General features: G+C 40.7%; 1 protein-coding gene across 2 annotated transcripts in view; it reads left to right on the forward strand.

The window, feature by feature from the left end:
* Positions 1-23,678, forward strand: part of jazf1 (JAZF zinc finger 1) — a 230,828-nt gene that overhangs the window by 94,500 nt on the left and 112,650 nt on the right. For both annotated transcript variants that reach the window (XM_033047468.1, XM_033047475.1), the window contains one exon: positions 15,293-15,365. In XM_033047468.1, the coding sequence (XP_032903359.1) occupies positions 15,293-15,365 (73 nt within the window). The remainder of the gene's footprint in view (positions 1-15,292; positions 15,366-23,678) is intronic.

A 23,678-nucleotide genomic window follows, 5' to 3' on the forward strand; every position in this document is an offset into this window, starting at 1 on the left:
AAAAAGTAAAAAGGATTGCTCTCCCACAGGCAGGGCCAACCGCATACTTTATCCCCTATCTGTCATGTCTGTTATATGTAATGCTTGGGGGGGTAATTACAGGTGAAGTAAGGGAGTAACACAGTTTATATCATGAGACTAGCTGTGTTTATTGTCATAACTTCCAAGAGCTTTTGTTTCCGTGTAGAAAGTCACAGTACATGTTTCTGCTCTAATTTTAAGGTATTAACAGTTTAATTAATACCCTTGTTTGTTGTTAATCTCCTAGTATTTTCGAAAGAAACTGAGACACTGTTGAAATGGGTAATGTGTATTTCCAGATAGAAGGCACTAGGAAGTAACCGATTTATAGAAAATATGTAGATATATCTGATGGCCAGAGTTCAAATTTGAGTCCACAGTAGTGAACTGAGTTTTTTATTGCTGGGCCACGTGTCGATGCCTGGAGAATCAAAGCTGTAATGTACCCCAGAAGAGATTCACGTCGGAACCAAATCATTTGCGAGAATCTTTGAAAAATATATCGTGTTCCCGGGGTCACAGTTTAAGGATGAGGGGGAAATCTTTTAGGACCGAGATGAGAAAAACATTTTTCACACAGTGGTGAATCTCTGGAATTCTCTGCCACAGAAGGTAGTTGAGGCCAGTTCATTGGCTATATTTAAGAGGGAGTTAGATGTGGCCCTTGTGGCTAAAGGGATCAGGGGGTATGGAGAGAAGGCAGGTACAGGATACTGAGTTGGATGATCAGCCATGATCATATTGAATGGCGGTGCAGGCTCGAAGGGCCGAATGGCCTGCACCTATTTTCTATGTTTCTATGTGTTGTTGGAAGTAGCCTACAAGTCAACACAAACCGTTGTTGCAAATTTTGAGTTTTTATTCTTGTGATTTAGCTATAACTGATGCTTAATTATTTTTATCTTGGCAAAACAACAGAAGTAGTAGAGAGAAACAGTCAGAAAGAGAAAAATATCAATTTATCCCTTGACTATCTAAATTTCAGGGCAAACAGTATAGCATGGATTTGTGGAGCAAATTAAAATGCAAGCACTATTGTGAAAAAAACAGTTCAAATATGATGTTCTCAACTTTAGTGTAGAATGTAGGAAATATGCACAAAATAATGTTCCTTTTAATTTAAGTGCTGACGTACGCAGTTGAATGTTAGTCAGTGGCATATATAAATGCTATTTCCTGCACGGCACAAGTGGTAAAGTTACTATATAAATCTGTTTACAAGATTGGGAATATTTAGCTGATCTGCAATAATAACATGTGAGTGTTATAATTTGAATTCTTCATGATTGCTTGTCCGACACAGTTATTTTCGGTTTGGGTTTTAGAAATGGGATAAGATCATTGTGCATCATGTTTGATTGTCAAGAATTGGAATTAACATCGAAAGAAATCTGGCCATTTTGAAACGTCATCTATTCCTTCGCTCCATAGATACTGCCTCACCCGCTGAGTTTCTCCAGCATTTTTGTCTACTGCCCATTAATTAATGTGAAATACATCTTGGAAAATGGCTGAGTTTGGTGTTGGTGGTTGTGGTCTGCAAAACAGAAGCAGAATCAAAAAATAAATTGAGCTACAAAAACTTTAACTTTGATTTAATAAATACATTTTGACTACAGTTGCAAAACTCGGGTTATTGCTCGTCTGAAAATTTGGGGCAGCACAGTACAAAACCAGTTTACTGCATGAAGTAGACAAATGAACTTTAATTATCAAGAAATGTCAACATTTAGCTCAAAAGGTTAACTTTGAACTGTCTGTAGCCAGTGCATTAGGGTTGTTTACCAGAGGATTTCAAGATTGAAATAAATCTTGTCTGATCACATCCTGAAAGAAACGCTGTGTCTTCTGGAAAGGTCACATGTGAAGGTTTCTTATTTTGTAGCGTTGATAAATATGTCCTCTGGATTCCCATTATCCAATAAAATTAATTTTCAGACAAATGCACATGAAACACAAGGAGCTCAGAACAACATGTGCCCCCTTGATTCAAAGACTCCTTTCAAATTGCCTTTCCAGAACATTCTATAAATATCGTTGCAACCGAGAGAACAGTAAAGGCAAATAATGCGATCTTTAAAGATGTAACAATTAACCCACCAAACTCTATTTGCAACAAACTATAACAATGACCATGCGTTTCTGTTCTAAAATGAAATTTAACGTTACTTAATGCATCTACAAATCCTGCATTGGTTTCTGGTACAGTAAGAAGATTTGATAAACAGATTTTCACCATAACGCCGTTAAATCTTTCGGGTATGTGTCTTCAATTTACTAAACTACTTTTTGCTCTAATGTATTAGTTGCTGCTCGTGTGTGCATCATACGCACTGATTTTGCCCAGCTTTTTTATTTTTTAATGTTCAATGAACAAAATGTTTTCTAGGAAGGCCTCCCTTTCATAAACCAAGGAATAGCTGTATTCATGGTTATGGAGCAAATACAATTACAAAATGTTTGTTTTGTTTTAATCTGTACTCATAGTTTTTCACTTTCAAAAGCATTGTAATGCTTGGAAAAATTGAAAAACCTTTTAAAACCAATAAATCAAATTGAAATTTTTTGTAATCGTGAAAATGTTCAGAATTAATGTATTGTGAAGTGAAATTGATTTCTACCTGGCTTTATTATGCATAATGTTAAAGCTTTATACATTTATAAATATTGATTCTTGTATTTGTAGGTGTTTACCAGTTGGATCCTCTAGTAACCATTTTTCACACCCAAACTGCACACGGTTTCCGCGGTTCAATTGGACTTTTTATTGTGTATTGTGTGTTCTTTTTAAGTGTATCACTGCTGGCAAATTCATTGCACTGCATGTGATGTGCATGTGACTAATAAAATTGACTTTGACTTTTGACTCGTTTCTGGGTGAAATTGAGCATGTTGGGAAGTTGGCCTGGGTATTTACATGTATAAGGCACCTTCCTGCACTTGGCATTTACACAGCTTTGCCAAATGACACTGCCATCTCTTTCTTTCTTTGGAGCGTGTTGAATGCAAATTTTGTTGTCTACTCAGTACAACCCAGAGTTTCTCAAGTGTTTCATTGTGACATTTGGTCAATTTAAAGGAAGACCATGGAAGATTTGACTGGGCAGCTTGCACTTGGTTTTGAAACCAACAGGGTATTTCTTTCTAGCACTCAGTTCCTGACATAACCAAAATTCTCATTATTCACTAACTTACTGAACGCAGATCAGCATATTCATAAGGTTATAGACACAAGAGACTGCATTTGCTGGAATCCGGAACAAAACAAAACTATTGGAGTAACTCAGTGCATCAGGCAGTATCTGTGGAGGGATATGGACAGATGATGTTTTGGGTGAAAAAAGGCCACCAGTTTCAATGCCATCTATCCGTTATCCTTCACAGATACCGGCTGGCCTGCTGAGTTCCTCCAGCAATTTGTTTTTTACTCATGAGGTTGGCTGTGTACTACTGGGATCGTTGGTAAATTCAGCGTGTTCTGCTGAGCTCTCCTGTGGTCTCCAGTGAATCTTGGTTGCATGAGATGTATTGCATTTGATGTCTTTGATGACAAGAAGTGAAATATCAATAGTCAATGGGTGGATGGGGTTGTTAGTCAGAGAGTGGGGAACTCTAAGAGTCAGGAACACGAGGAAAAGTTTGTGGCTGCAGTCTGGGTTGGGTATGAGGCCTTGGAACAAGCTGGAATTTACAGAGAAGACGATTTTAATTCATTCAAGCAAACCTGGTAGTCCACTCATCATCTTGCTGTACATTGACATCGGCCTTGTCTTAACAGCTCCCAATTGTGGTTCACTCATCTGTGGGGATGCACAGTCCCTATCTTCACCTAGTTCCCTACGATGTGCCAAATTGCATCTACTAGTGCCCTGAGACATGCTCAATATCATCCCTCTCTCCCCCTCCCACCCATCCTCTCTCTCCAGTGTCCACTGCTACTTCTCCAAATCCATTTTCTCTTTCTGGGATTGCGTGCATGCAAAGGCAAACCAGAATTCAGTTGCATTGGTAAACTGAAGTCAAAACACCATGGCAGTGAGACAACAGCACCAAAGGTAGTTAGTGTCTATTGGTGATCAAATCAAAGTAGGTAAAGTGGTGACAGTCAACATCACGGCCAGCAGCTTGCGTATGCTGCTTGCAACAGCTGTGACATGAAATTCAGTGGCCAGGCCTGCTGTCTGTGAGGTACAGGATAGTCTCCATTCTAGTGTAATGTTGAATTAATGTAGGCTACCCTTCTATGTGAAGAAGGCATATGGTATGCTTATCTTTATCAGTCAACCATCGAGTATAAGAGTCACAAAGTCACGATGCAGATTTGATTAGGCAGCATTGGGAGTATTGTGTGCACTTTTCGTCGCCCCATTACATCTTTAGAGAGGGTGCAGAAGTAGTTTACCAGGATGTTAACTAGATTAGTGGGTATTTATGTAAGGAGAGGTTGGACACATTTGGATTGATTTCTCTAGAGTGTAGGAGGCTGCGGGGAGGCCTAATAGAGCATTATAAAATTTATATGAGAGGCAAAGATAGGGTAAACGGTCAGAATCTTTTTCCCAAGATGGAAATTACAAATACTGGAGAGCATAGCTTTAAGGTGGAGGTGGAGCTGGTTACAGAGTGGTGCAGTTCTCACAACCTCACCCTCAACGTGGATAAGACGAAGCAGATGGTGATTGATTTCAGGAGGGCTGGCAAACACCATCATACACCGCTGCACATTGATGGTGCTGCTGTGGAGAGGGTTAGCAGCGTGCAGTTCCTGGGAGTTCACCTAGCGGACGACCTGACCTCAACGACCAACACCACAGCAGTCATCAAAAGAGCACAGCAGCGGCTCCACCCCCTCCGGAGACTCAGAAAAGCAGGTCTCCCCACTGTACATCATTGGGCGGCGCGACCGACGTCGCAGCGGCCTCTGCAGTCTGTCTGTGTATTTTTTATTTTTTTGTCCTGTTGAGGGTTTAGTTTGTAGCGGGTTTTTAAATGTGAATATGTGGGGGGTGGGGGGTGGGTGGGGGAAACTTTTAAATCTCTTCCCTGCATGGAGACCCGACCTTTTCCCTGTTGGGTCTCCATTGCCGTTGGGGCCTAGCGCCATGGAGCAGCCTCCAACCGGAACGACCTGGAGGATCAAGTCACGGAGCCTGCGGAGCTGCGGAGCTGTGGAGCTGTGGAACTGCGGACCTACCTCCGTGGAGCTGTGGAACTGCGGACCTACCTCCGTGGAGCTGGCCAGCTTCGGAGCGTGGGGAGCTGCGATGGCGCGCTGCTGAGACCCGACTCCGGTGGATGGTGACACCGGGAGCTCGTGGGTCCCCGGTGGGAGACTGCTTTGCGGGGCACCGGCAACGGCGACTTCTCCCGCCTGAATTGCGGGGTTGAGAGTGACCTGGAGCGGGGCCTTACAACGCCCGGCGCGGCTTCGATTTGCCGCGGACTTGCCAGCGCCCGCCGGGGGCTCCAACACCAAGTCCCGGGGCAGGGCCTTACATCGCCCGGCATGGCTTTGAGTGGCCGCGGACTTGCTAGCGCCCGCCGGGGGCTTTGACCTCGACTTCGGAAGAGGAAAGGAGAGCAGAGGAGAGACAAGACTTTGCCTTCCATCACAGTGAGGAGGAGACTCACTGTGATGGATGTTTATGTGAATTGTGTTGGCGTGTGTCTTGGTTCTTTTCTTGTATGGCTGCAGTATGGCTGAGGTTCAAATGACAAATAAAAGGTATTGTATTGTATTGTATTGTTCGACCTTCTACAGGGGTACCATTGAGAGCATACTGACCTATGGCATCACTTCCTGGTTTGGGAGCTGCAAGGCTTATGAACAAAGACAGCTAAACAGGATAGTGAAGACAGCCATTAGGATCATTGGTGCCCCACTCCCTTTCCTGTTGGAGATCTACCAGAATTGCTGCATCCGCAGAGCCATCTCCATCATTAAGTTAAATACTGAAACTGAAGGTAACAGAGGGAAAGTTTTAAGGAGGTGTGAAGCAATCATTTTTACTCAGAGAGTGACGGGCACCTGGAATGCCCTGCCAGGGGTGGTGGTGGAAGCAGATGCAAATGGCATTTAAGAGGCTTTTAGAGAGGCACACGTATATGAGGGAAATGGAGAGATATGGATCACTGGTAGGCAGAAGGGATCGGTTTATTTTGGCATCATGTTCGATGCAGACATTGTGGGCAACAGGACCTGTTCCTGTCTTGGGATTTCTCAGCTGACGGAACGTGTTAGGTGATAATCTGTCCAAGGTTTCCTTGCCTAAGATTGACTTGCTAAAGTAAGACTCATGATGTTCAGTAAATGTTGTGCGTGTTGGGGGTCTGGTGGTGCACATAACTCAGCCTGGGTAATCATGACATGTATTCGTTAAGACATTTGCAGCATGTGACAGAAAAAATACTGGCAGAACCACTAATTTATGACTCGTAAAATATGAAACTCTCGTGTATCAATTTAGGAAACTGACCATTTGCTGGTTTCATCAAAAAATGTTCAGTTTTCTAAGTTGGTATCAAAGCAAATATCTTCCCGCATATAACAAAATATTTTATACTCCTTTTTACTCTTATTTTACTTTTACCTTTCCTTTCTCTTTTATTCCTGAAAGTCAGAAGGATTTATTAGCATGGCTGCATTTGCCAGAGAGGGGAAAAAGTAATGGATCCAGGAATACAAGATGTAAGGAATAAATGGGAAACTGTCATAGCTAGTTGGACTGTTGAAATTCTGGACTTTTTGTAGAATATGGATGGAGGGGGAGAGCAAGTGGTTGCGTGGGGGTAGTAGCCGGTACAGAGCAGCCATGATCAAAGTTTAAAAAACAGCTCAAGGGAATGGAAAGTTGGTTTTGAGTATAAGCAGTGAAAGAAGCTTTTGCATATAGCTTCACTCTTTTTTGTTAGTAAACTAGAGGTTGTTAGTGAATGTAACAATGAATGCGGATTGAAAAAATAGAAGGCTGGGGGAATGAAAGGTAGATGTGAAACCAGCTTTTGAGAGGGCAATGAGAGCTTCTGCCAGTGTTCAGAATTATGACTGCATAAAAGTAACAACAACTTCAATTCACTTTCATTGAAATCTGCACAAGGATAATGAACAAGCTAATTGCACAGCGTGCAGATGAAATACCTAGAACTTAATCTCTCACGAATAACAGAAGTAATAATTACTTGTCAACACCCTATCATGCCCTGAAGATTTTTATATATGGCATCTCATTCCCTTGAACAAAAATTAACACCTCTGACATTATTTTTTAATAAATACATCCTGCACTGAGGAAGGGTCTCGACCCGAAACATCACCCTTCTCTCCAGACATGCTTCCTGACCCGCTGAGTTACTACAGCATTTTGTGTCTACCTTTGATTTAAACCGGCATCTGCAGTTCTTTCCTACGTAGTTTTGATCGTTGCTCTTTTACATAAAATTTATTTTGTGTGGTTTTATGAATTGCTCTTCCATGTCTTTGATTTAATCTTGTATTTTTGTCAAGACAGCACTTGAAATTTAATTTATATTACCTGTATTTTTTGTTTTCTGTGAAGAATATTCTGACTGGTTGGAAGGTGAACGCACTGGTTTGTGGAATGAATACTGATTTCTATAACTTTAAGTAACCCCGAATTCCCTCTCTCTCTATCCCTCCCCACCCAAGTCGCACTAGCTTCTCATTTTCACCCAACAAACAGTTAACAATGGCTTGTTTCCTTTATCATTGTTACTTTTTTTGCATATCTTTCATTCATTGTTCTTTATCTCTCTACATCATCGTCTATTTCCCTTTTCCCAAAACATCACCCATTCCTTGTCTCCAGAGATGCTGCCTGTCTAGCTGAGTTACTGCAGCATTTTGTGTCTACCACTGGTTTCCTGCGCTGATTGCTCTACTCGTTGATGCCGCAGTTGCCCCGTAGAGGGCAGCAAATTCAAACAAATGATGCACAATCAGACATGCAGGCTGACAACTCCACTTGAAGTCTGTGTGCAACTGGGTAGCAAAATGAAATGTTATCCTTGGCTGCTGACAGCAAAATCTGCAGCATAATTAAACCAGGAGAAGTTTAATTTCTGATTTGTACTTTTAATAACAAGCTGTGACAGAACCTGATGACAAAAAGAAGCAAGCACAATTGGGAATATTATTACCATGCATAGATGCACAAAAGTATTTTAGCTTGCATTCTCCTTAATTTCAATTCAATTCAATTTCAGTTGGAGGAACTACATACATTGAATATCCCCTTTAAATAATTTTTATAATGAATCTTGGAAATAAATATATTGTAGGGCAAAATGCTTTGAAATCCAATTAATTGAGAAGTACCTATAACGTTAGGAGCAAAAAACATAGTCATTGAGTAACTCAATGGGTCAATCAGCAATTGAGGAGGGAATGAGTACGTAATGTTTCGAGTTGTGGCCCTTCTTCAGACTGATTGTAGTAGAGAGGAGGAAGCTAGAAAGGATGTGAGATAATTTTTCAATTGCTGTCATAAGAAAAGGGGAGGCATCCACAGTGATTTTAGCAATATTTATCACTCAATCAGCATAACAAATACACGTGACCAAATCATTATAACATGATGGGTTCATCGCTGTGTTGTATAGGACAGACAAGGGAGAGTCAATAGATGTTGTTTACTTAGATTTTCAGAAAGCCTTTGATAAGGTGGCGTACACGAGGCTGCTAAGGAAGAGCCTACGGAATCAAAGGGCAGATACTAGCATGGATAGCAGGTTGGCTGGGTGGCAGAAGACAAAGAGTGGCAATAAAGGGGACTTTTTCAAGTTAGCTGCCAGTAACTAGCGGAGTTCCACAAGGGTCGGTGCTGGGGCGTTACTCTTCACTTTGTATATTAATGACTTGGACAAGGGGATTGAAGGCTTTGTGGCCAGGTTCGCAGATGATATGAAAATAGGTGGAGGGGCAGGTAGTGCCGAGAAAGCAGGGACTCTGACGAAGGACTTGGACAGGTTTGGAGAGTAGGCAGAGAAGCGGCAGATGGAATATAGTGTAGCAAAGTGTGGAGTCATGCATTTTGGTAGTAGGAATAAAGGCGTAGACTATTTTCTAAATGGGGAGAGAATCCAGAAATCGGAGATGCAAAGGATCTTGGGTGCTGGTGCAGGATTCCCAAAAGGTTAATCTGCAAGTCGAATTGGTAGTAAAGAAAGCAAACTCAATGCTAGGATTTATTTCAAGAGGGCTTGTATTCAAAAACAGGGATGTAATGCTGAGGCTCAATAAACATAGAAACATAGAAAATAGGTGCAGGAGTAGGCCATTCGGCCCTTCGAGCCTGCACCACCATTCAATATGATCATGGCTGATCATCCAACTCAGTATCCTGTACCTGCCTTCTCTCCATACCCCCTGATCCCTTTAGCCACAAGGGCCACATCTAACTCCCTCTTAAATATAGCCAATGAAATGGCCTCAACTACCTTCTGCGGGAGAGAATTCCAGAGATTCACCACTGTGTGAAAAAAGTTTTCCTCATCTCGGTCCTAAAGGATTTCCCCTTTATCCTTAAACTGTGACCCCTTGTTCTGGACTGCCCCAACATCGGGAACAATCTTCCTGCATCTAGCCTGTCCAACCCCTTAAGAATTTTGTAAGTTTCTATAAGATCCCCCCTCAATCTTCTAAATTCTAGCGAGTACAAACCGAGTCTATCCAGTCTTTCTTCATATGAAAGTCCTGACATCCCAGGAATCAGTCTGGTGAACCTTCTCTGTACTCCCTCTATGGCAAGCGCTGGTCAGGCCGCATTTGGAATATTGCGAGCAATTTTGGGCACCATATCTGAGGAAGTGGTGTGCTGACTGCGGAGAGTGTCCTGAGGAGGTTTACAAGAATGATCCCAGGAATGATTAGGTTAATCTATGATGAGCTTTTGTCGGCACTGGGCCTGCTCTCGCTGGTGTTTCAAAGAATGAGGGGGGACCTCATTGAAACATATAGAACAGTGAAAGGCTTGGATAGAGTGGATGTTGAGAGGATGTTTCCACTAGTGGGAGAGTCTAGGACTAGAGGTCATAGCCTTAGAATTAAAGGATGTTCTTTATGGAAGATGAGATATTTCTTTAGTCAGAGGGTGGTGAATCTGTGGAATTCTTTGCCACAGAAGGCTGTGGAGACAAGGTCAGTGGATATTTTTAAGGCGGAGATAGATAGAGCTTTGATTAGTACAGGTGTCAGAGGTTATGGGGAGAAGGCAGGAGAATGGGGTTAGGAGGGAGAGATAGATCAGCCATGATTGAATGGCGGAGTAGACTTGATGGCCTAATTTTACCTAATTGATGGCCTAAATCTACTCCTATCACATATGACCTAGTGAAAGTCAAATTTATTCGTCACATGCACCAACGAAAGTACAGTAAAATGAATTTGCCATGCAGCGATACACTTAAAAAAAGAACACACAATACACAATAGAGTCAACACAAACATCCATCACAGCATTCCTCACTGGTGGAAGGCAACAAAGTTCAGCCAGTCCTCCCCGTTCATCCGTGGTCGAGGCCATAAACCCTCTGTAGATGCCGCTACGGACGGCCGGATGTACAGGCCCTCTCGTCAGGATGATCAAAACTCCGACGTCGGGACGGTCGAACACACTTGGAGCACATGAATTGGCCACTTTCCTACCAGAGACCGCGGCTTCAGGATGTATGGGTCTTTGCTGCCTGCAAAATAACTGGCATATGTCTGTCCATCAAAAATACTTAATTGTGTCCAACGTACTTTAGGATATCTTGAGATTTTGAAAGACAATATCTAATTACACGTTTTTAACTTCTTTCTGTATTTTGAATGGCTAAATGGCTACACCTCATTCTCCAAAACTCCAGCGAGTTTAAATGAATCTTTCTTAATTTCTTTTTGTGGAACAGCTATCATGCCAGGAATCAATGTAGTGAATCACCAGGTCAGGCAGCGTCTCTGGAGGACATGGATAGGTGACGTTTTGGGTCGGGACCTTTCTTCAGATAGGCCACGTTTCGGGACAGTTCCCTTCTTCACCGCCCTGCTCCACACCCAATTTTCCCACTAAACCCATCCCCAACCCTTCTCCTACCCATCCCCTTTCACCTTTAATTCTCCCTCTGCCTTTACATTTCATTCTTTTTTACTCCTGATCTGACACTCTTGTGACTCCTTTAATCCCCATTTTACTTCCTTTTCATCTCTAACCTTTGTCCACCTATCTGCCAATCAAAAGCCCTCTTCACCTGTATCAACCTATCACTTGTCAAACTTTGTCCCACACGCACCTCTTTTCCAGTTTTCTCCCTCCTACTGCAATCAGTTTGAAGATAGGTTCCAAAACATTGCCTATCCCTGTCTTCCAGAAATGCTGTCTGACTGCTGAGTTACTTCAGCACTTTGTGTTCAACACATAATAAATCACCAAGGTATATGGATGAAAACTCTTACCAGAGCCTGTCTTAGCCAGTCATCCCTTTTCAATAGATACAACTACCCTTTGCTTTCCATTTGCTTGTTGCAGCTCCACGGTTCCTTTCTGTATCTTGCACACCAAGATTACAAACATTTAATAGTTTTTCACTGTTCAAAAACTGTTCTGTTTCTTTCATGCCATCTGACTTTGTTTGCTTTGGTTGGATTAAAATCAACAAGATGATTATGAGCAGTGAGTGATTTTCAATAAAATTATTGCATTGTGGACATTTCCTATGATCATTGCTTGGTAACTAATAATGTAAACTTTATTTTCCAAGTGAACAATTTTCAGCAGTCGCTCTGGTTCAATAAGCTTAATAAGCTCATAGTCACTTTCAGCTAAAGCTGCAGTCAATTTCTCTTGGAAGTGTGTCATATTATTTTCTGGTTTCATATGCTTAGTGCCTTTGAGGGATGTGCTATAAATCTCACATTGGAAAGCCTTTTCATTTGCAATTAAGTTCAGTTGATGATTCAAGCTATAAAATCAACTCTTAATCATAGGACTAATGCAGGGTTTAAAATTCTGGACTGAACCTCTCCTTGTACTTTCTGTGCAAAGTGCATGTAATTAGATAATCAAGTGAATTTGAAGAAGCATTGAAGGTTTTATAATTTTTATTTCTTTGGTGTTACTCGGATTATTTTTAAAATGTTAGAATTTTGTTGTTTTCATTAAATATTATCTGGACTAATTTTTCCTGATGATGTTTGACCTATGTTTTGTCGCAAATTACTGTTGCATTATTACTTTGGCTCAAGAGGTAATCCAGAAAAAAAGTGTGAATATATTTAGCTCCCTTGCTAATGGTAACCATGAGGGGAGAGGCATGGTATTGCATAAAAATCTGTTTGAATGTCAATGGCCTACATAAATGGCGGAGTGAGAAGGTGCCAAGACAGAAGGTCGGCGTACCTTCAGTGAATTGGTGTGACATTTGATATGCTGAAGTAAGCTCAAAACTGCATAGTTGTGGGACTGAATGGATATTGATATCAAGATGCAGATAAATCTGTCACTATGCTTGTCTGAATAGGCCATTAAATTATTTCCAGCATTGAATCTAGTATTAGGGAAACACAACTCCGACTGCTGACACTGGAACCTTGCAGTTACATCACTCAAGAAGCCACAGAGTGCTGAAGTAGCTCAGCCGGGTAGGGCAGCATCTTAGGAAGAACTGTCTACTCCACTGTCCTACTCCAGCACTCTGTCTTCTTTTGTAAACCAGCCACCTGCAGTTCCTTCTTTCTACTGTTACATCACTCATCTCTGTCAAGGCTCTTCCAGCTAAGCCCCACAATTGATGCAGTTGTAAGCTTTACAGTCTCTTGCCTCCCTCCCCCCCCTTCCCTATCCCATCCATATCCACCATGACATCGAATGAAGAGTCAGTAAATCTCAGTTATGCAGAACGCTGTCTGATTTCTTTGTACTGGCAGCCGTCCTCATAATTCTTCAAATTTCATATTTGCAGTGTATTTCTAATAAAGGGCTTTTTGTTTTGAGAGATACAGCATGGTTTCCCCTCCATTCATTGAGGGGAAACAGACCTCTCAACCAATGGAGTCCACGCCTACCGTTGATCACCCGTTCACACTAGTCCTATGTTATGCCACTTTCTCATCCACTCGCTACACAATAGGGACAATTTAAAGAGACCAATTAAGCTACAAACCCTCACATCTTAGGGATGCGGGAGGAAACCAGAGCATCTGGAGGAAACCCATGCAGTCATAGGGAGAATGTGCGAATTCCACATGAGCACACAAGGTCAAGATCGAACCCGGGTCACTAGTGCTGTGAGGCAGCAGCTCTACCAGTTGCGCCACTATGCTGCCCAATCCTGTCCTCTGGTGCTGTTGGTATAGACGTTTGCATGGGTTACATGATATATTTTGACAATATTTTGTGTGACAATCAGGATGTTAATAAAGCTGGTATATAACAGGAAAAGTCCATGACCTATTAAACAAATTAGGCCTGATTTTTTGCAATTGATTAATAGACTTAGGAGTACAATTAATAACGAACAAATAGGCTATTGGTATTTTCTCTTAAGGATAATAAAGTCACAAGACTATAGCAGTAAATGACCCGAGGGGCAGGCAATGGAAAAGCTACTGGCTGTAAAAGTATTAAAGGAGCCACAGGCTTTTTCCTAAAGCAATTTAACCTTGGCAGGTAATAGATTTATGAACATAACTGGTCACCCGAGAAAATGTGGCTGCTAATATGAGGCCTGTTGAGGACAGATGATGTTTGGAGGGGTGATACATTAATTTATTAAAACAAAGGGATGTTTTATGATCAAATTTAGATTGGAGCAGTGGTTTTATTTTGGCTATTGGTTATATGTTTGTCTGTTGCTCAAAGAAGTGTTCATTTATGATATATAACCTCAGAATTGGTTGAAACTGGTCTCGTCTAGTCATGCTTTGGGTGTAATCATCACTATATGGTGTGATTTATGAGGCTCCCAGAGCTCAGTATCTAGGTGATTTCCTTGCAGGTGTTTGAATAAAATGGCGAGCATAGAAGTCCCTACTGATTATTATGGAGTGCGCAGGGTGACTACTCCAATTACAGTGTCACTAGGCATTGATTTGTGTGTGCTGTTATCAGCAAAACGTTACCTATTTATGTTCTCCAGAGATGTTGCCTGACCCGCAGAGTTACTCCAGCACTTTGTGCCCTTTCTACTCAGTTTAGTTTGTTTGAAAATCCTGTACTCCAGTAGCTGGATTACAGACACTCCAACGAATCCAATGCAGAAAATTGCCTCAAGCTACCGTTGCTGCAAATTGCCTCAGGCTATCTTATCTAAATTATGCTCTATCTGACCCAGCTCACATTGGATAATAATATTCAACCTAATTTCATTCATTCAATATAGTTGTTTCATATTTCAAGAAATATACATGCTTGTTTTGATGATTCATAAGAATTTTGTCCATTTGTTTCCATCTTAGCTGCAGTATAGTACAACAAGCCTGAAGTTGGTAGTTGTAGAGAGCATTTTGCCCCCATTGCATTCTTGCTGCCAAATTTAATTTGTTTTCTTATGAGACTATATGTCCTATAATTGACCAAATGTCCAGACCTTTGTAGACTCATGTCTAGTGTTGTCCTTATAGTTAGACCCTGAGTTTACCTTTTCCATGTGAAAATAAACATATTTAGGGGCTGATGATAATTTGCTTACCCTGTCAGTAGATTTGGAGGTTTTCACGGCATAGTTCCAGTGCTTTGAGATGCCTATTATAGTTGTAAATAGTTGTAAAATGATGGCACATTGAAATAGGATGTAATTTGATGGGGAACCGAGAAAATTGCTGATACAAGGTCTTGGAAATACCTTTTTTCTTTTTTACATGTGCTACGAGGCCTTTTTTACATATGCATTAAAGATTCCTCTTGACTCTCCTTAGTTTGCTGCTATGAATGGAAACACAGTATTTTTAAATGTACTTCCAACAAAGATGTGGTAGTTGTGGAACGACCGCAATTCCAAGGAAATTCCTGATCTCGCATCCCACCTGCAGCTGCAATGCACATGGTCTATGGAATAAAAAAGGTCTATTCTTAAAATGTATTAGATTTTCCTAAAGATTTAAACTTCATTATTATTTGATAAATTATGCAAATTTGTTGTAAATTGCAATAAAATGCACATTATTTCAATACTGATCAGTGACTGATATCAACATGTCATGTGATATATTTCAGTGTTAACTGGACCAGTGTAAAAATATACGTTAATAATCTGTACGCTTTTTATGCCCCTGCAGATACTGATCCCAGGGTTTTAGAAAAACAAGAACTACAACAGCCAACCTACGTAGCTCTTAGTTATGTGAACAGGTAAGATTACTTTTTTTGTAAGAATGATTTGTATCTACTTGGAACATTCTTCTGAAGTGGAAGCTTCGTGAAATCGTTATTTTAGTTACTGTTGATTTTCCCTACATTTGAAATCTCAAACCTGACTGCTATATTTACCAGCTTTTCCATGTTTGGTATGTTTGCACAAGAGTGGAAAATTCATGTTGGTGAAAGTATAGTTAAGTAACAATTCACAAATAGAAAATTGAATACTTTAAATGCAGTCATCTCCTGGCATAACACTACGTTTGCTGCAAGGAAGATTGTCACTCCAGTGTAGGTTCAGAAGATTTGACAGAACTTGGGACGAATAAATCCCTGATTTATTGGTAGATGGAGATGGGAGTTAGCTGTGGGGAGGATTGACAGTAAGGGGCTGATGGGAAGTTAATGCAGTAAACCAGACATGTCAACTTCACAAATAGTAACCTACTATTTGTTCTGAATTTAATTGTTAAATGTGGTGACCCATGAAGTATGAATTTGTCTTATTAATGTAATGTTATCAATTCAATTTTGCATTTAATTTTTCATTGCAATTTTAATTTCAAAATTTGGTGTAAAGTATTTCCCACTCCATAGCCTTTTGAAGATTTGATCAGCAGTCTAAATGGAAAACTGTCAATTTTGTAGGTATATCTTAATTGAAAGGGAATCTATAATAGGTACAAGCATATTTTATGGATGCCATTCTAGGACTTATTAGGACTTGGGGCACTTGAGCAATGAAGTGGCAAAAGGATTACCATTGGGCTTCCTTGCTCTCTATGCTGCATCACAGATACTCTGAATAAACCATTCAGTTTAGACATCAGAAGCACTTTAGAATCCTATTCTGGTGTTAGAATCACTTTGCATCATGCAGTCTTGCTCCCACTGTGTTGTTTTTTCATGGAATTTATTTTCGCATAAACCGAATCAACATATAATTGCCATCCTGAGCATTCATCGTTATAATGTATTGTATGTTTAAGAAATCATGGCAGTTAGGTTTGCAGAAGCTCCATGCTGTTTCGTCTTTCCTGTATAAGGAAGCTTGTGAAATAAATTGAAGAAATGAACATATTATTCCTACAATAGCTGGTTGTACGGCGCGACTGACGTCGCAGCGGCCTCTGCAGTCTGTCTGTCTTTTAAAAAAAAAAATTGTATCGTTGAGGGTATAGTTTGTAGTGGGTTTTTAAATGTGTATGTGTGGGGGGCGGGGAGTGGGTGGGGGGAAACATTTAAATCTCTTCCCTGCACGGACACCCGACCTTTTCCCTGTCGGGTCTCCGTTGTCGTTGGGGCCTAGCACCGTGGAGCGGCCTCCAACCGGAACGACCTGGGGGCTCAAGTCACGGAGCCGGCAGAGCTGCGGACCTACCATCGTGGAGCTGGCCGGTTCGGAGCGTGGAGAGCTGCGGTGGCGCGCAGCTGCGACCCGACTCCGGTGGATGGTGACACCGGGAGCTCGCGGGTCCCCGGTGGGAGACCGCTTTGCGGGGCACCGGCAACAGCGACTTCTCCCGCCCGAATTGCGGGGTTGAAAGTGACCTGGAGCGGCTTTAAATGGCCGCGGGACTTGCTAGCGCCCGCCGGGGGCTTTGACTTTGACATCGGGAGAAGAATGGAGAGCAGGGGAGAGACAGGACTTTGCCTTCCATCACAGTGAGGAGGAGATTCACTGTGATGGATGTTTGTGTAAATTGTGTTGGTGTGTGTCTTGGTTCTTTTCTTGCATGACTGCAGAAACCGAATTTCGTTTGAACCTCAGGTGAGGTTCAAATGACAAATAAATGGTATTGTATTATATATTGTGTATTTTTGAAATGCACCTTAAAGTCGTACAGCACGGAGATAGGCCCTTCGGCGCATTTGTCTATGTCGTCCTGGTTTTCTTAGTGAATGTTTAAATATATACGATTAATAAAAAAATGTTGGGAAGCCAGTTACACCCATACCTTCATTCCATTCCTGTTTGGGGATGGGCAACGTTACTGTTGGTAACTAATTTAATCAAAATGCTGGTACTTTTGTTGTGCTTTCAAATCAAAGTGATTATACTACCAGAGATAAACAACATTCAATAATTCAGAACCAATGTTAACTTGGTAACAGACAAATAGATACCAGAATACACAGGACCACCATAGAAAAACGTTGAATTACATTATTTTATTTTATGACATAGTTGTAACTATCTGCATGATTTTATAGTCCTCAATAAGTCCCAAATTATAATGCCGACTTAATCACCTACATGAATTGTGTTCCCCAACTGAAGAATTAGACGGCCAACAATGGGGACAGCTTTGGCTGTTTCTGGGCCCGGAGGTAGATATCGCTGACTGTCAAAGCCAATCGTGTAGAGTTGTCCACCTGCACTCAGAGAGCCCAGCACTACACAGAGTTGCACGAATCAGCTGAGCAGCAGACCACTAATGCAGCATTTAAAGTATATTTTCATCAGTTAGGTTGTTAGTTCGCTGTTTGGAAAATACTTTTAACATGCAAAGTTTCAAACATGTAAAATAAAATGTTAATATCATCCCAAAATGTATCCCAAAGTGTTTGATGTGGCATGCAGCCTGAACACTTAAGTTTCTGAACATTTTTGATAATATTCTTCCGTTTAGATATGTAAGGTTAATATATTTTTCATTTATTACCAATATGAATTGTACCAATTCTTTCCATTCATTCTTCCCTACCTTTTGGTTATTGGTAGTGAATTTCACGTTGGATGTTGGATGCAAAAGAACCTTTGTTCTAAATGGTCTGCCAGTTCATTTTCGCCTGTTTTACATTATTGTCCACATTTTGGTTCCAATGACCACTTTCTGATTCATAGTTGCATGGGAGCTATTCATCATATGGCATCTTGGCCAACTGGCTCCTCTTTAGTGCTGGTTGGCTATTGAAGCGTGAAGGCAACTGAAGGAAAACAGAAATCTTTCCACCTAGCATTTTAATGTGTTGACTTTTGACTGAGATCATCGATTGCAAATCAAGAGTAAGCTATAAACACCCATTTAACTTATGAGGAAGGAATATAGATCTGCATTAACAAGGTTTGATTACAAGAAGACAACTCCATTTGGAAGTCTGCTGGTTACCGGGAGGGAACTGCCTGCGTTGAATCATTGCAACAGAAATAAGACCTGGACTTGCATGGAGCATTTGTAGCTCCAATGCATGCAAAGCAGCAGGTGTGGCATGCCATAAAGTCCAGCAATAGAGCCTGATCTTGCTGATGCAATATTGTGGACTCCAGTCATTTCAATGAAAATTTCAATTAGAGATAGAGCACGGAAACAGGTCCTCGGCCCACCGAGTCCAGGCCGACCAGTGATCCCCACACACTAACACTATCCTACACACACCAGGGACAATTTACAATTATACCAAGCCAATTAGCCTACAAACCTGTACGTCTTTGAAAAGTGTGAGAAAACCGGAGATCCCGGAGAAAACCCATGCAAGTCGAGGGAGAACATATAAACCCCACATACAGACAGCACTTGTGGTCAGGATCGAACCCGGTCTCTGGCGATTTAAGGCAGCAGCCCTACCGCTGCGCCCGTGTTTAATCCGTTTTAATTCATTTATTTTATTCGTTTTTTTCTTTCCCCTTTATTTTATTTGCATAAATTTTAATAGATTTTAAAGTCCCTGAATGTCAAAATCATTCATAGTCTTTTATCAGACTGCGAATCTCCATTTGCAGCTGTGCCTAGTGTCAGTGAAGGGCCAGTGTGATTGGTCCTCCACACTTAGTGCAGATGAGTGCAGGAAGATCTAGCCCAATAGCAGGGAGGACTTCTCATTTCCAAATGTTTTGCTCCTTTTAAATATCAGCCTGTCTGCCAGTTCTTCTAATCATCTGCATCTAGTGACGGCCCAGTCTTGCTGAGAGTCAGTATTTTGCATGCATCTGGGTCAAAAATAGCACAGAATATCACCCCAGCTTCTTCAACACACAATGAATTACCCCGAGTGGATGTGTTCACGCTGGGAGCAGTCATGAAACTGATGCACCCTCCATATTCCTAGACAGATGACCTGGTGTGATGTTACACATATGAAAATTAGATTTGTCTGTTAAGTGTGCAAATAGCACATATTATCAAATAGCAGGCAAATTATCATGGAAATCTGATAATTTTCATTTTCATTTTCATTTTTGAATTAATTTTCTTAATGTTATTTATTCTGTCTGTTTTGACCAGTTTTGACCTGTTTTGACCAGTTAGATACCATTGTTTTCATAGAGGTTCAAATATTTTGTTCTTGTTCTAAATTTGCATGTGTGCAATTCACCACCTGTGATTAAAAACAATAACGATGACCACATGAGGGAGCTCTTTTACTACGCATCAGAAAATATTCCGACATAATTAGTCAAAAATACAAGCACACTTTGTAATTGCCTGGTTATGTATTGTCGTAATTATGGCATATGTTTTGGAATGGGAACGTAACCATGAGTGTAATGGAATATTTACATTGTTTTTGTAATCTGTAGTCTTTCTAGTTCTCTGTTCATTAAAAATGTTGCCCTGTTTTCTTCCGCATTTTCTGAACAGTTACACCCGGTATTTCATGGCAAAAATCAACATTGTCACATAACAAGAATCTGAGACAATTCCTAAGTGCTGTTGCGTGTAAGGCAGCCAGTAACACAGATGGTTTTGCTTATATGCAGGCATTTTCACACCGTAGAATTTGAGTAAATTTGTAGATGGGACCAGCAGAAAAGGAAAATGCTGAAGCGTTTTTAAAGCAACAATTCATGCATCCATTTCTTTTTACCTAATTAAATTTTACCGCAGAGCTTACAATACTGATTCTTTATCTATTTAGATTTCTACAGATGAAAATTGCAAACCACATTCCTTATTACTGAGCCACTGATCTGCTGCCAAATATTTAAAAAAACTAGACAACCTATTGTATTTTTTATGAGCAATGCTTAGGAGACTATAACTACAGACAGACACAATATGCAACAAAGAATATACTGGACTTAGCAAAGTACTTTGTTTTGCTTTTTTCCAATTTGGTAATAGAATTGAAAACATTAAGGTCTGCTCCCAAATCATGGGTTAAAATGAGGATGTGTACGATTCCTGGATGCAGGCTAGGAAATACATAGTAGAATGGGGTAATAAGTAGAAGATGCGGGAATCCAGCTTTTCAATGTGGTTGCAGTATATTCTAGCACATGGAGGAGGAGCAAAGCTGCCAGTAAGAGAATGGGATTAGGAATGGAGAGCACGTTATATGTTTGATGGGGCCAATTTTTACAAACCTGGAAACACCAGAAACTCCAGAAGAGTCCATTATTCTCATGGATTATGTTTGATGATCAGAACCAAGTAAACGAAAATAAGCTTAGAAATGGCAAGGTTGTGACAGAAAATCTTGCACTTACAAGAAGTCGATTTTTGATTGATTGATTCCACGCTGTTGCTTGCTGTAAGTCGAGAGAATAACTTTGAAAAACATGGATCATCTATGGAATTGCTGACAATGAGTATGATAATGTTTGTAAATTAAAGAATAAATTAGTTTTCGTTCATAATGAAAAGCAAATAATAATTGACATTACATCACAACAATTCAGTTTCTAAAAAATATGTTAATGTAGTTATTATTAGAAAATCTACGAAACATTTGATGACATTTCTGGAGGATGCAGTTAATACCTTTTTATTAGTCCAAATTTTTCACACTCACATCTGCTTTGGCCAGAAATATCATGCGAGATGTATATTCATGTAGTTGAACTGCATGCTTCTTACCTTTGAAATCCTCAGAGCCATCTGGAAGGAGGGGGATGGCTGGGAGGTTGAGGGCCGAGAATGTGGAATTGCATTGGCGGGAGGAAGTGCAGTATTCCAAGGAAAAGCAAGAGTCATCAATCCTACCAGCTGCCAGACTTTACGGAAGTAAATCACTGAAGAATGTTTTGGTACTGAATTTTCCATACCATCCTTGCATCAATAATCCTATCTACCATTCGACACCATTCTTGAAAAGAGAGAATCAAATACTAATCCAAAGAAACATAGAAACATAGAAAATAGGTGCAGGAGTAGGCCATTCGGCCCTTTTGAGCCTGCACCGCCATTCAATATGATCATGGCTGATCATCCAACTCAGTATCCTGTACCTGCCTTCTCTCCATACCCCCTGATCCCTTTAGCCACAAGGGCCACATCTAACTCCCTCTTAAATATAGCCAATGAACTGGCCTCAACTACCTTCTATGGCAGAGAGTTCCAGAGATTCACCACTCTCTGTGTGAAAAATGTTTTTCTCATCTCGGTCCTAAAGGATTTCCCCTTTATCCTTAAACTGTGACCCCTTGTCCTGGACTTCCCCAACATCGGGAACAATCTTCCTGCATCTAGCCTGTCCAACCCCTTAAGAATTTTGCAAGTTTCTATAAGATCCTCCCTCAATCTTCTAAATTCTAGCGAGAAACAATACATACTGAGTAACAATTTCCAGAGCCTTATACTCATTTGCCTGATCTGGTGCTCATAAAACTCTTGAAATAAATACCTCATTTTTTCCATCTTTCTGCTTAAGATAATATCTTTATAACGTTCTTTTCATATTCCTCCTCACTATTTCAGGACTCCCTATTTATGGTGTTGCCAAAATAGTGTTTCTTTTCGAATATAAGATTTACACTTCAAGAGCACTTCAAAGTCATGCAGCTCCTCCAGCCTGCACACTATTCAATAACGTCGAAACAAAGAACTGCAGATGCTGGTTAATGCACAAGGGCACAAAGTGCTGGATTAACACAGCAGGTCAGGCAGCATCTCTGGAGAACATGCAGAGGTGACATTTCAGTTTGAAACCCTTCTTCAGACTGGATAAGGGTCTCGTCCTGAAACTTCACCTATCCAAGTTCTCCAGGGATGCTGCTTGACCTGCTAAGATACTCCAGCACTTTGTGTCCTTCCACCATTCAATAATGTTGTGACTGATCTGATCTTGGCCTTAACTCCACTTTCCTGCCAGGTTCCCCAAATTCATGATTCACCTAAATTCTAAAAATGTTTTATTCTGTCTCAGAAGTGATGAAAACATAATGACTTACCCCAGACCTGCATCATCTGCGTTTATGAATAAGGAAAAACAAAATCAACAGGGGTACCTGAGTACAACATTGCCAAATCTTGTGCAACCTAACTATTTACTCCTTTTCTGTCTCAGACATTAACTAAGCGCCTGTAAGTTGCTTCAGTAGCACACAGGTGTTATTATGGTTTCTGGTACCTGTGGTGTAGCAATGGGTTGCTGTGCTACAAAATTTGCTTTATAGTGTGCAACAGATGTAAAGTGTTTAAAAAGAATAACAGCTGTTGCATCACTTACATAGTCTGGAGCAATTTTCTGCTGTTTCTCTCAGTTTTTATCATTCAACTGGAATTCGTGATAGGGATTCATTGAACATCAAATGCACTAAATACAAATGCACATGGTGTCAGGCTACAAATATATGTATGATGGAGCAAGCAGTTTAGGTAAATAACATCTTCCTTTCTGTTCATGAAGTTGTAGCAGAAACCTGTAGGCACTGCTAAATAAGTATAATGCTATAATCTGGTGCTTCTTTGTTAATGCTTTTGGGTACATAAGTCAGCATAACATGCATGCACTCATACTACATATAGGTCAGGCAGTGCTCTTTCACACTCTATGTTTGTCTGTTGAAAGGTAGAGGTTGGCCAACCCCAAAATGAGTTTTAAAGAATGCAGGTGTGGGTCCACGGTTGCTTGTTTGGTAAGTTAACTGTCATAGTTGTGTTAAGTTACAGTATCCATAAATCTTAGGAACAAATTATGGAGAACCATTACTGGAAACCTGATAGCTGGCCTCCTAACTACTTCCTGGCCTGTAGTATTTTGCCTGGAAAAATATTTCAAAGAAGCATACAGTGGAGTAGGAGGCCATTTGGCTCATCACATCCTTTGAAAAAGCAATCCAGTTAGTCCCACATGCTGCTCTTTACCTCAAAGTTTTCCTTTCAACGTATACGTGTTCAGGAAGTGCATTCCATATCATCATCATCATCATAGTTTGCATTTTTTAAATAAGTTCTCTATATCTCCACTGTGTTTTTGTGATCAACATCATTTTTTTTCCCTGTGCACACTTATTTGCTTACAAATGGAAGCTGACATAATTTAGAACAATTCTATTAAAACCTGTTCACTTTTCTTTGCCCTCGGAAGAGCACAGCATGTCTAGCCTCCACATAATTCAAATATCACAATTTTGGTTGAATT

Source organism: Amblyraja radiata, chromosome 2, assembly GCF_010909765.2.
Source record: "Amblyraja radiata isolate CabotCenter1 chromosome 2, sAmbRad1.1.pri, whole genome shotgun sequence".
Classification (NCBI taxonomy): domain Eukaryota; kingdom Metazoa; phylum Chordata; class Chondrichthyes; order Rajiformes; family Rajidae; genus Amblyraja; species Amblyraja radiata.